Source organism: Alligator mississippiensis, chromosome 13 (assembly GCF_030867095.1).
Source record: "Alligator mississippiensis isolate rAllMis1 chromosome 13, rAllMis1, whole genome shotgun sequence".
Classification (NCBI taxonomy): domain Eukaryota; kingdom Metazoa; phylum Chordata; order Crocodylia; family Alligatoridae; genus Alligator; species Alligator mississippiensis.
In genome coordinates, this window is record NC_081836.1 from 7057129 (window position 1) to 7070844 (window position 13716).

General features: G+C 41.6%; 1 protein-coding gene across 6 annotated transcripts in view; it reads right to left on the minus strand.

Moving 5' to 3' along the window:
* The window catches only part of VPS13D (vacuolar protein sorting 13 homolog D), a 189632-nt gene that overhangs the window by 35532 nt on the left and 140384 nt on the right, over nucleotides 1-13716 (minus strand). For all 6 annotated transcript variants that reach the window (XM_019476110.2, XM_059716348.1, XM_059716349.1 and 3 more), the window contains one exon: nucleotides 12465-12660. In XM_019476110.2, coding sequence (XP_019331655.1) covers nucleotides 12465-12660 — 196 coding nt within the window. The remainder of the gene's footprint in view (nucleotides 1-12464; nucleotides 12661-13716) is intronic.

A 13716-nucleotide genomic window follows, 5' to 3' on the forward strand; every position in this document is an offset into this window, starting at 1 on the left:
AAGAATTCACAAAAGGCCAACAGGGCTTAAAAGTCACAGGAAGAAACTTACTCAAGAGAAAACAGATTATTATGAACGTGTCTCATAGTCAAAGATCTATTATCCTGAAGAGTACGGAAGAGAAAGGAAGGAAATCCCACTGCCCGTGTCATTTACAAACTAAACAAAGCAGTCAAAAAAGACACTGTAGGCAACATTTCCACACTGGCACAGAAGAATGGGTATTACCCAATAGAGCCATGCCCTCTTTAGAGTCTAGGTGAATTTTTAGGAGGGGGTTACAACAGAAGGGTGAATGCCTGCTTCACTCGTGAACAGATTCAAAACATGCAGTCAACGGGCTCTTGTTGACTTCAATCGGTTTCTAATGAGGCCCAGGTTCTGCAAGGCTTTCCAAGCATAAAGGGCACAAATAAAAGTTGGCATGAAAAGGGAGTGAAGTGAGAGACGTTAGGTAAACATACAGTAAGCACGTTTACCCCTTGGTAAACTGGGGACTCAGGCAGGATATCAATAAAAAATTAACTGATTTAGGAAAAGGAATACTCTGAACATTACTCACCCCGATGCATTTAATCACTAGACTAGTGAAAGAAAGACTCAATATTAGATCTAAGCAAGGAGAAACCAAAAAACATTCTTGATAGATTATTATTTGCACTTCTCAAGCTAGATGGCATTACATATATTTCTTCCTCCTCTCCTTCTCATTCTGCTCCCACTTATACTCCTTCAATTCTGCTGCCTTACGAATCTCAGTTGAACAGTATATCCAGAAAACCCGCTCCCTCTTCTTTTCTGTTGCCCCTTTGTCCTCAATTCACTGAAATGCTACAATCAAACCATCAAAAGGAAGAAAGGTAACAGAGCAGATGGACACATGCAAATTGTTTTTTTGGAGGCACTTGGTCATCACTGACATTAAGCGTCTAACCCAGACCTCACTGCACATACACAAGGCAACGGTATCAAGATGAAAAAGGGAAGAATGACAAACAAATGCTTCATGTTGGGACACAAGTACATTTTTAAGAATAAAAAACGTGGCAATGTAGATGAATGCTCTAGTATACATTTACAGCAGTTATAGATAAAGTTTTCTTAACTAAACAGTCTAACTGGCCAACACAAGGGATCAGAATTAGGTAACTCATGAAGTAGCTCTTAATTACTGACAACTTAGAGAGTTAATTCTTTATCTTTGGTATCATGTTGCTGCTGCTGTCAAAAAAAATACAGTTCAGGGATAACAGGAAAAGTCTATGGCCCAAGTTAAGCTCCTCTGACAGAAGTCTAGAGTGAAAGAAATAATGACAATTTCTTGCACTGTATATCGTTATGGTACAAAAAGGCTCTTCAGAAGTCCACATGCCTATGCCACATTATTCAATAGTTTACTTTGGGAGATCTTTTACATTCTGAAAGTTCCCTGGAATTACAGGCCAATGTTTAAGTCAACAGTTCTCAATGTTTTCAGGCTCACGTCATCTTTCAAAAGACCCAAGGCACCGCTCAGAAAATGCCATCTCTTTGTTTTCGCTTTTTTTTTTTTGGCTACAGAAAGATAAATAGAGCAATTCTTCTGTTGCAAACAACGCAGAAAAAAAACCCACAGCAGGTCAGAACGTTTCTGACACTACGAAATCTCTTTGAATCTCTGGCTTTATCTTGTGAATCATGTTTGCACACCTAACTGCTAACGCTGCGTGGCACCCCGAGGCACTCTGGCTGAGAATCGCTGGTTTACGTGGACTTTTTCTTAACTGGAACTGTAGCATGCAATAAAGCAGTTTTCTCGAAGACAGCTCTCTGAGGACGTGTGTTAAATGACAGAATAGCTCTTTTGTTTTGAATGGGTCTCCGAGCCTTTTGGCAATATGCAACATAAAATGTGGAAATAATCAGAACTGCTGTATGTGACACTGCAGTATTTAGAGCACATAAACCTCTCTCAAAGAAAGATATCAAATCACACGCATTAGCTGCTAATAAATTAAATGTACGCTGCACTGTCAACACACTTTCTTTCAGTACCTCCCTAGCATACTGGCATCTTAAAAATGATTAAATCAGCTCTTTTATTTCATTAAAATAAAATTAATATAAAAGTTTATCTTCAACGCGTTAAGTTTGTTTTTTCTTCACAAATTAAATGAATTTGTCCTTCAAAGCTCACAGACAGCTATGAATTTAGAGTGGGGGGTGGGGGTTGTGAAGAAGTTCATCAGGAGGTCAGGCTTTTTAAAATGCAACCTGCTAAAAGTACATGAAACATTTTTAAAATGGCACCATATGCTATAAAAACCCACCACTTATCCCAGTCCCTGTGGTTTGGCTCCAGGCTCCAACCACAAAGTGAGAGCTAGCTGGGTGTGTCGCAGCATAAATTCATGGATTTTGAAGTCAGAAGGGACCCATTATGATCATTTCGTCTGACCACCTGCATAAGACAGGCCACAGAACACTACCCCGTAATTTGCAATCCAAGCAACTTGGGCTGGAACTAGAGCATATCTTTAATCAAGATTATATGTCTTTCAACAAGTCCTTGAGTGATGAAGAATGTATGCTATCCCTTGATGAACTCTTCCAAAAGGTTAATTATCCTCTCTATTAAAAATGTGCACCTTCTTTCTAGTTTGAATTATATGGCTTTAACTTCTCACCACTAGAACTTTCTAGTATATCTCTATTTGGTACTTGCTATGGTATGCCAGAGGAGTAAAACCCAACCAAAATGACTATGAGATGTGAAAGGCAATATCCAGCTATCTTCAACATTTTATTAAAACGTTACACAAAACTTTACAGTTATTTCATTTTGCATAGATATTTTTTTGCAAGGGAACCTTCAGTATTTTCCGGTTAGGTATCCCCTGTCAACATTAAAACACAGATGAAAAAAAATGCCTGACCCACTCAACTACAACTATCCTACAACTGGCTTGCAGATATGTCACCTATCTTTCTTAATACAGAGTCATAGAGGACCTCAGGAGGGCCCAAAACTGGACACAGGACTCCAGATGTGGCCTCCCCAGTGCTGAATAGTGCAGAATAATCACTTTCCTTGACCTGCTGGCAATGCTCCTACTAATGCAGCCCCGTATGCTGTTAACCTTCTTGGGAACAAGATTATACTGCTGGCTCATATCCACCTTATTGTCCACTGTCACCCCCAGGTCCTTTCCTGCAGAGCTGCTGCTTAGCCAGTCAGTCCCCAACCTGCACTGGTCCATCCTAAGTGCAGGACTTTGCACTTGTCCTTGTTGAACCTCAAGAAATTCCTTTTGGCCCAATCCTTCAATGTGTCTAAGTCCCTCTGAATCCTAGCCCTACCCTCCAGCATAGTTACTCCTCCCTTAGGCTTGGTGCCATCTGCAAACTTGCTGAGGGTACACTCTGTGCCATCTTACGGGTCCTTGATGCAGACATTGAACAAACCCGGCTCCAGGACCGACCCCTGGGAGACTCCACTTGCTACCGGCTGCCAACTAGACATGGAGCCATTGATTACTACTCTCTCGGCCTGATGCTCCAGCCCGTTGTCAGGTTGGTCAGACCCCTGGTTGCTGCGCGTGGGCCTGGCTGGTTCGGCCCCGGGGACTGGGCATCCTCTTAGCTGGGCCTGAGACTCGGGAGGCTTCTGCCCTGGCTGCTCATTCAGGAGCTGTCCAGACACTTGCTCCTTTGTTCCTGCTGCCCCTGCTCCTGGCGGCAGGAGAGGCTGATTAGCCACAAGGTGGGATGTCAGGTCACGAGCAGACCAGTATCACAGCCTAGGAGCCTCCAACGAGGAGTCTTTACTCATATCTCTTCCTGCCCCGTCTCCCGCCACCTCCTGTTCCAAGCACGTGGCAGGTTTTGTCAGGAAACGGAGCCACGGGGTAGCATTCTTGTTGCGGCATGGCACAGCTGCACGGTCATGGGGAGCAAACAGAAGAAAGCTCCATACCGCTGCGTTTGAGCCCCTGCCTGAGCTGCAGACTGCCTTGTGTTTAGCTCTGTACCAACATGCACTAAAATCACCCTGCTCCTTATGGAGCTGACAACCTAAATCACGTTAGCAGGCTGCGTGGGATTAGAGCCATTGAGGATGAGATTGATGGGTACTTCCACTCTTTGCAGGATCACTGCATATGGCGGGATGGCAACACAAGAGGAACCTGACATGGACGGATGGAAGACAGTCACCTCTAGTTCTAGATGACACAGAATTAGACCCCGCATTGCTGGAACAACTCCTCCAGTGCACATGGGGAACCGATTTGGGGCCCTGGCATCGCTGGGAGTGAGTGCAGCAACGGAGAGTGCAGCAACAAAGGTTGCATGCACAACTACCACCAGGCAGGCTGCGAGGCAACAGAGCAACTGAAGAAGACATTGGGGTAATTGTAGGCGATTCCCTGCTGAGAGGAGCAGAGGGAGATATCTGCCGTCAGATCCCACAGCACAGGAGGTCTGCCGTCTCCCTGGGGCATGGATCTGTGATGTCAGAAAGGGGATCCCCAGGCTTGTTCAGCCTGTCTACAACAGCAGCACCTCTAAGGATGCTTCTTGAGAGTAAAAATGAATGGCGCTGGAATCCAGAACAGGAGGAAATATGGAAGTCATTGAAGCAACAATGAATACAAGCACCTGTATTAAAATTCAATACCCCTGGGAAAACAATACAGATCTCAACAGATGTTTCGCAGTTGGGATTAGGTGCTGTGCTACTGCACTATTTTGACAACTGATGGCAACCCGTTGCTTATGCATCTAAATCACTGACTGAGGCAGAAAGCGGGTATGCACAGATTGAGAAAAAGTTGTTAAGAATGTTGTTTGCATGCCAGAGATCCAATCAATATATTTATGGGCAGAAAGCAAATGTAGAAACAGATCACAAGCCGTTGGTAGCACTGTTTCGCAAGCCTCTGAACGGCTGCACCTTAAGGATTCAAAGAACGATGATTAAGCTCCATGAGATTCCTTTTGGCCCAGTTCTCATCAATAACTACAAGAAGTTCCAATTTAAACAAGTGGTACTTTGTAGGAGTAAGATACTTTTATCCATGCGGATCATGGGTTTTGTACAAAACTACACTTTTCCTGCAGTTCATTCATTCGTTAACTTATTTCCATCAAGATGGCACTGCTGTACCTTGGTGTCATACAAGACTATCACTTCAAAATGTCTGAAAGTGATTGGTAAAACTGGCTACCCATTACTTTCAAGCTTGAGGCAGCTCCATGAATTAAGTTATGCAAATTATTTAATTTATATAAAAACATAAATATTACCTTAATGCATTTTATGGCTCCAATACTGACAGTGTAGTCTCTTTGACAGCCTGTAGGAATTAAACCATCTGCTTTTACTCAAGGCCATCTGCAAAGCAAGCTTGGTGCAGACACAGTCCTGCCACCATCCCGATCTTTGGGTGGAGGGATGTCAATGCAACTTCTTCTAAGTGCAACAGAGATGGTAACAAGCTGGTGGCTGTTGTAATCTTCTTATGAGACAGCTTTCCTTATTTATCCTACCTTGTTACTTTTCCAGATTCCTTTTTATTTTCCTTTAGATTCTGCTGCTTCCTCAGATTGCTTTTCAGCTCTTTTTAAGGTTTTCATATCCCTGCCTGTACCCACCTGTCCTTACCACTCCTTTCTCTCTTTCTGGAGCTCTGATGCCAGGTGCAATAGTGGTGCAAGGGGAACTGAAAGTCTTACCAATAGCTAATTGTGTGTGAGAGGTTCAAATAGGCAGGCATGCCAGAGTTAAACGTATTTTGATGACACTTGACTGCCCTGGACTACATAACATTATTCTTAATACTGACAAAAAGAAAAATAGTAATCAGAAGATCCAACAGGCTTGTATACAACTAGATGTTGAAGGAACTAAACTGGAAGCTCCTCAGAGCAGGACCCTTGTGTTCATTTATGAATGCTGTAAAGAAAAATCTCTAATGCCCAAATCTGTGCATGCTTCGGGACCGCAACATGTGCCAAGAGAATGGACAATCTAAAAAGCCATACAACTAAAGACTTCTTTAACATCTTCCACTTCCTACTGTTCACCACACAAATGAGGAAACTGGAACAACATTTAAGTGACATGCCCAGGGCAATCGGGGCATGATGGTTCAAAATTCTAGTTTTCTACATCTTTATCTGGATTCAGAAATTTCTATTAGGGTTGTATGTTTTCACCAATTCTGGTACTCAAGTAACCTTCTCAGCTTTCTAACCTAACTGGAGTCCTACATTGTTAAACTGTAGACAAAGGGGGGAGATTTCTAGTCTTGGGGCTTAGTTGTTGATTTCTGGAACAAAATATTTAACACTAAGGTATAATGCAGGCCTAAAAATGCTAAGTACGTTCTCTGATACAACAGTATAACATTTAAATGCTGCCATATGGAAAAATAATTGGCTCCTTATTCTCTCTCCAACATGTGGAAGAGACATTTTATTCTGGACCAAAACATGGACTGTTCCACATAATTGGGAGTTTGAAAAACAGGCGTGCAACTCGCCTGGAAGCATAAGTGCACAGTAAGATAGAATCGGGCCTCCTTCACCTGAGGGCCTTTATTATTCCTTTGGTTTGAAGATGAATACATTTTGATCAAGGCTGCTAACTCTGATGTCTAATTTTAGAGTTTTGTTTAGCACACACAAAATGAACACTTAAAAAAAATTGCAACAATTGGTCTCAAAAAAGCCTGATGGCAGAAAAAGAAATGTAAAAGTAATAAAGGCCCTCAAAAATCCTTTGCCTATTCTGTAGGCTACTACTTTCTCCAAGGTGTGCACTCAATACGTTACAATTTCCTTAAAACTAGTGATGGCAACTTAAGGCCAAAATGGTAAAAGGAAAATTGTGTCTTTTTTTTCTCTCGCAATTATATTAATCTACCATGACCAAATAATGCGTATCCTTTTCCCATCAGATAGTCCAAAAGAAAGTGAGTCATGCACTTTCATAAGTTTATTCAAAGAAAAGATTTTTTTTTTTTTTTAATTTCTGAAGAACTAGTAAGAGCTTTACATAAGCTGCACTATCATGAGCCATGTATTGTTCTGAGCTTTTGAGCTTCAGGGAGTATTTAGAGTTCAGCCAAACAGAAGGAAAAGGACATCACTTGGAATACATTTTTTTTGTTTTAATGGAGGCTTAGCTCTTTTATAAATGTGGCAACAATGCTTCAGCTGATTTCCAAACTGTTTTGTGGCTGAAGCTGGCAATTGTTAAAAAAAAAAAAATCAGGCACCCTCACTGAAGAGACTATAACTGAGTCCGATTATTTCCTGCTCTAATATCCGCAAGGAATCACATACCTCAAAAAAGGTAAATTTAGTTTGGAGTTTAGTTTGCTAGAGCAAGGCGGGTATAGAGGGCCTCAAAACCCTAGCCCCCACTGCCTTGTGGATACTTCTTGGCTGGAGAGAGGCTAAGGGACATCACCCTGACCGAGCGAGGCGTTAGGTAGGCAGTCAGCAGCAGTTCTTCTCTGTTACTCTCGGGCAGAAGCTGTGACCGTCAAGGCACTGAGCGTCTGGACTCGGTCTGGCCTTTGGATTCTGCCCCAGTGGTCTGAAGGGGAGATGGTAGGTCTTGGGCGGCCTCCACTCCTCTATACTCTTGCCTAGGTGTACACATCAAAGTTCTTGGTGACTAGACCTCTTAAGTGTAAACCACGATCCGGAGGATCGACGGCCGCCTGCTAGTTTAACTTTTGCCAAACAGGCTGTTCATGAACACACCCCGAAAAATAAGACATTCAAAGTCCAAAAATAATTACTTTTTCTCATAATATTGATGAGAAGTAGAAAAATAAATAAATCATAGTTTACTGGTCTAACCTTGCTCTAGCACACAGGCTCAAATATTATATTTTAATTTTAAGAACATTTAGCGCTTTAAATCACAATGTCAGCATGCTCTTGAAAACCTAATTTAGACTCAATGCCAGTTCCAGAAACAACATTAGGAAGTAAAAGGGCCTTTCTAGTTCTGGTTTACAACAAGAACAACAACAACAAAAACTGGGAGCAAACAATCTTGTCTCTTATGTTGTGAGAAAAAAGATGGGAAGGGAGGAGTCTGAACACTATTTGAACTGTATGGGACACCTTTTATTCACAATCACACAACGAAACGTCTACCAACTCCAAGACAACTGTAGCCCGGGCTTCTCAGACAGAAATCTCCCAAGCCTGAGTTCAAAGAAGTGGATCTACGGGAACAGAAGTGGCATCACATTTGTTCTTTGGGCATCTGCAGCAGGTGAGGGTGAGAAATATTGCTGAGGTCAGAATTGAATGAAAAAATGTGGATAATATTTACCCATCAACAAGACAGGCACATCTTAAATTGTAGAGGCTTTCATTTGTCCATGTTGTCTAGTGTACAGGGATGCAGAAGGGCAGCAGGTCCATCACTGTCCTGCTTCTCAATAAAACTATAGATTTTAAATCTGTTGGTTAAAAGCAATTAAACTAATTGTTCCAACTATTTTTTTTTTCCGTAGTTGATGAAATGTAGATATTCTGTCTTTAGTCATGATAGTTGTGAGAGCTCACAGGTCAGATCTGTCCCAACAAACACTGTTAGAAAGAATCTAACCTTCGGAGTATGTGATGTGCGAGCACTAAGGGTGGAACCTCTTGAAGAAAACTATTAGAAGATGTGCCAGTGTGAAAGACAGCAAGGTTATGGAGGGTATTTTTCTTCTGTCTTGTGGACCTCCTTTGAGACCTAGGAGACCTGTGTGAAACAGAGGAGGTACTCAAGTCTCCTCTATTTACAACCTTCCCTGTGACATAAGTGCTTGACAATGGGCCATGTGTGCTCTGAACGTGATCTGTGTTGGAAGAGCTTTGGCTCATTCAAAACTGATTGGCCAACCGATATTAATGGAGAGAAGGTATGCTACTGAAAAGCATCCTAAGACTTGCATCTAGAGGAAGGTACCAACTAACCCCTCCTACAGTTCACAGAGAGAGTGGAGGATTCAGGAGCGTACAGGTTTGTGAGATTTACAGTGGATCCTCCTCGCATGGTATGTCAGCAGAGATCCACTTACCTGCATCTGTTTACAATTTTTCAATAGGCAAGAATGGTTCGCCTTTTTTCTGGATTAAAACTGATGGCGCATTTCACTCACCAGCCCATGAGCAAGGGTGTGGGGTGGTGCAGCCAGGGTCCAATCCTGCTCATGTTTTGCAGTACACTTCCACTGTTCTTGAGACACGCTAGTCTACCACGGTGCATCCATTGGGAATCACTCGTTTACAAGATACCCAACTTTTTCAGTATGGAAGCTCATGATACTTGGCACGTTAACTCCATTATCATACAACAGCCCGACTGACAAATCTGGAACTCAAACCCCTTTACTCGTCCATATCAAACGGTGGTAATTTTCAGTGACCAAAAAAATGAAAATGCTTTTAGTGCCAGTCACAACAGGCTTGTATCAACTCCAACCTAATTGACTGTCAGACAGAAAATTCCCATTTAGACAAATACCACACTAATAGGAAATAAATTTCCTCACTCTTAAAGCTACAACAGATGGAGTTGCAAAAAATGTTCGTTTACCCACAACTCTGTTTGACTTGCATGTTAAAAATCTGCCCCACAGTTTGTACAGATGCATGGCATGGATCTGAGGTGGGAGTGGGCGCTTAGTGATGGCATGGCATCAGTTAGTTTTTGAGTCCATCCACTTTGCAAGGTTCAACACTGCTAAGAAGCCCTGCTTGAACTCCCTTTTCATTTCTGCATGGATCTTAACTTGGAAAAAAAACAAAAACCATCTACATGGCCCAGCGCACAGAGCAGAAAATGCAACCTGAGCCAGCACATTCAGTTTGGAACAGTGTTTTATTTTGATTCCAAACCACACATAGCTGAACAGTTAACAAATGCAATTAAGGGATTTTGGTACACAAGAGTCACAACAAAGCCAAATCCTTTGTTGTTGCTCTCTGCTTTCCTTTCCCCTGAAAAGTTGCTTGCTTGATTAAATAGATAAATCAGAAAAAACGGGTATGGTATAGGATTACCTTACAACCTTTCACAAAATGTCTGGGGAGCTGAGGGGCAAGGATTTTTGCGGGTGATATCTCTTATTGGACTAACTGCATGGTTGGTGGGGCTGAGTACATTTTACTGTACACGGACTGGAAACCTGTGATTAATTTTTCTTCTAGGAGAAGTAGTAGCCTCAAATAGGTTTTCTGACTTAGCTACTGGGAAGAGTATTTTTTGACTTTACAAGTGATGATGGGTCACAACATTTCAGAGGACAGTTAATGTTATACCCAAGTTCTGAATGTTGCGCAGGGTGCTCTGAACACTGCGTGCAGCACTTTGCTCGGTGGACACAGCAAACAAAACTTATTCCAAATGTAATGACCTATGTAGTTGGGATAAAGATAGGCAAGCTTTCAAATGCAAGTCATTCTTTGTTAGACCTGACCAAGCACGTCCCGCATTTGAAAGCCTGTCTAACTTTATCCCAACTACACAGCTGGCCCAATAAAATATATTACCCTAAGAAATCCTTGCCTTTTGCATAATTTCGGGGCCATCATGGCTATAACTTGAAAGACATCTTCCAGTTCAATTCGAATGTCCTAATCTGTACTTTGTCTGTTAACTGCTAAAGGTAATAGGCTCATGGGCCTACATGGCTACATGCCCTCTCCCTCCTTGCTTGCTGGCTAGTTTCTCAACGTCAAGTGACATAATTACTGGCAATATTGCAAACAGGGTGGAAATTCATGAACAGAAACATACTTCAACAGCGCACTGAAATAGATAAGCACATGGACGTCTCAAACACTTTTTAATAAAATATGAAGGAACATTTACTCTGTTTCCATGTGCCCTAACCTTCTGCCTGCCTGAGACACAGCATGATGATTTTTCTAATGGAATGCAGATGGATTTTTTTGAATCCTTCTTTACTTACCTGAACTATGATCCCTGACCTTTTAATTCTACAAATAAAATAAAAGGCCCAAGTCCATGTGGCTACATACTAACCGCTCCCATTATCTCCCCAACCCAGAAATATGTTCATTTAGTCATTTACTCAGATTGACTTTTACATTTGATGAAGGAAGTTGAACACGGGGCCCTGTTATACCAAGATCTATCACTGCCGACAAAAGATAGGCTAACTGAATCCTGTGAGTCATAACATTCATTTCAAACTTGTCCTACTCATCTGTGGTTCAAACTGCTGGTGCATTTGGAGCACTTCCTATTTTCACAACAAAGTATGTGTAGGTCTGCATTCTTCTGAGTTTCCTGCACCTCACTCGCACTTCATCAAGCGTATTGTTCCTAATTGAAACAGAGATGGCAAACAGCTCGGGATTCGAGTGTGGCATAATAAAATGCAGGAAATGGAAAAGCCAAATGGAAAGACTACAGAACCCCTTCAGGGGCAGCGAGGGAGGAAGAAGCGGAGAAACCCCCCCTCCAACCTGAGAAATAAATATACGTAGGATTTGGTTTTTTACTCCTCTGTTATGCGGTATGGTGCAGACAACAGTCATTCCACAGCTCATCCTCATCATCTAAGAAATGAATGCCATTTAACTACAATAATTAAGATCCTTATTCCCTTCAACCCTGCTTTCTGGAAACTGCCCAACCCCCTTCTTCCCTGATCCTTCATTTTAATAATGATGATATACATAACAACAAATATTTATTTCAAACATACATAACATTATTCAACTTTACTTCTGGTGGCCAGACACTAGTCGAAGTAAGGCATACTAGATCCCCAAAGATGTAAAACACACGCACAAGTCTGTGCGAGAGAGTGTGTACAGATGCACTGTGTCACAGGCTTGTGTAATTTATGGGATATGTTATTTCCACGTACGATCTTATATACACACGATCTATCTGCAATATAGAAAACATGCATACACACACACACACACACACACACACACAAATGTCATACCAGCACATCCTCAATAAAAATTGTTTTTTCAAGAGGATGAGAAGAGATGTCAATCTTCAGAACTCTTTAACCCCTTTAAAAGACCTGCTTTCTATGTGATCTTTTAATGGAAAATGGGAAAAACAACCAACTCCAAAAAACACATTTGCAGTCCCTCTCTGCTTCAGGCTACCAAGATGAGTTGTTAAATTTACTCTTAAAATTTCATAACCTATTTTAATATGCTGTAATGATAATGTCTTATTTTACATTATAGCTTCTCTGCATCAGTTTTACTACCAAATCAGATCACGTTAGTGTGTCTGCAAACACAATATATTAAGGAGGAGGAAATAGAATAAAATGGGAGCATGATACAGTACTACTATACAGTCAATTTTGTACAATTACCATTCCTTTGGGTTAGGAACAGAAACTGGAATGTTTTGCATTAGGGCATGCAGACACATTATCAGTTAGAAATGTAAAACATTTACTGACCTTGGTCCACTAAGAGTTGCGGTATCTCTCACTGCCTGGGCTGTTTCTGAAGCAAAATCCAGAGCTCCAGCCACTGGCTTGGTTACTGTGCCAACCAAGCCTTTACCAAGGCCTGACATAAAACCGCTAACTCCCCCTTCAGTTTTCACACCTTCCACTGTTGAAGTTATTACACTTGTCAATCCACCAATGATACCTGAGTGAAGACAACAAAAACTAGAGTTGGTCCAGCACCACCTGATCGCGTGAACAATTTAACATCACAACATTTTATACGATTTAGGACAGGAACTGGAGAACACTAGGTTCACTTGGCAATTATTAGGATGAATATAAGCAGACAAAATATAAAAACGCGAACTCGAATTTTAACACTGATACTGTGAGGCGCAACTTGCTCTTACAAAACTTTAATGGTAATGAGAACCTGAGGGCCTGCAAAAAGTTTGGAACATACTGAAAATTCAATAGAGTGGATGACAATACGTATAGTGTAGCAATATGCTCCATAAACTGCATCTCTCAGCCAAAGGAGAGCATTCTCCAGCATCATAAAGCTTTCTGGCCCGCTGCCCAACAAACTGATTTACCGAGATTGACTGCCAGCTCTCGATTCTCTAACTCTGTAGCAACTGATTGCACTTTTGAGTTGTCCACTTTCAAAATACTGGCCAAGCAGCACCCAGATGCATTTAGGAGTTGAGAAGCAGACAGCATTAAGTATTTAAATTAATTCATTTGAGTAACTATGACAGATTGCAAAAAAGCTGGGAAAATTCCTATATTTCACCAGACAAAATCTAATAGTTAATTGCTTCTTTGAAGAAATGGAAAGAGGAAGCATTAAAAAGAAACAGATTTAAAACAAAAGACATAATACTGCTAATTAACTGATAAAATAGCATGATGAAATGTTTCTAATTGACTTCATTAGGCATGAACATATTTCAGATGTTCCCGGCAACGTAATTTATACCAGATTTTAGAATACATAAATTCTGAAGCTGGGAATAACCAAAGCACTTTACTTTTAAAGAGATATCTAATATGATCTATTTAAAACAGGGCTGCCCAACTTCCAAGCAGTCAGGAGCCACATGCCCTGGCAGTCGCACAAGGGAGAGCCATAGTTCCCCCTGGGCCACACACCCCATGGAGGTCCCTCTACTGCTGCAGCATGTGCTTGTGTCCCAATGCATGCCCGTGCTCCTCTCCCCGCCCTGTCCCGACTGTACCATATGCTTGCACAGGC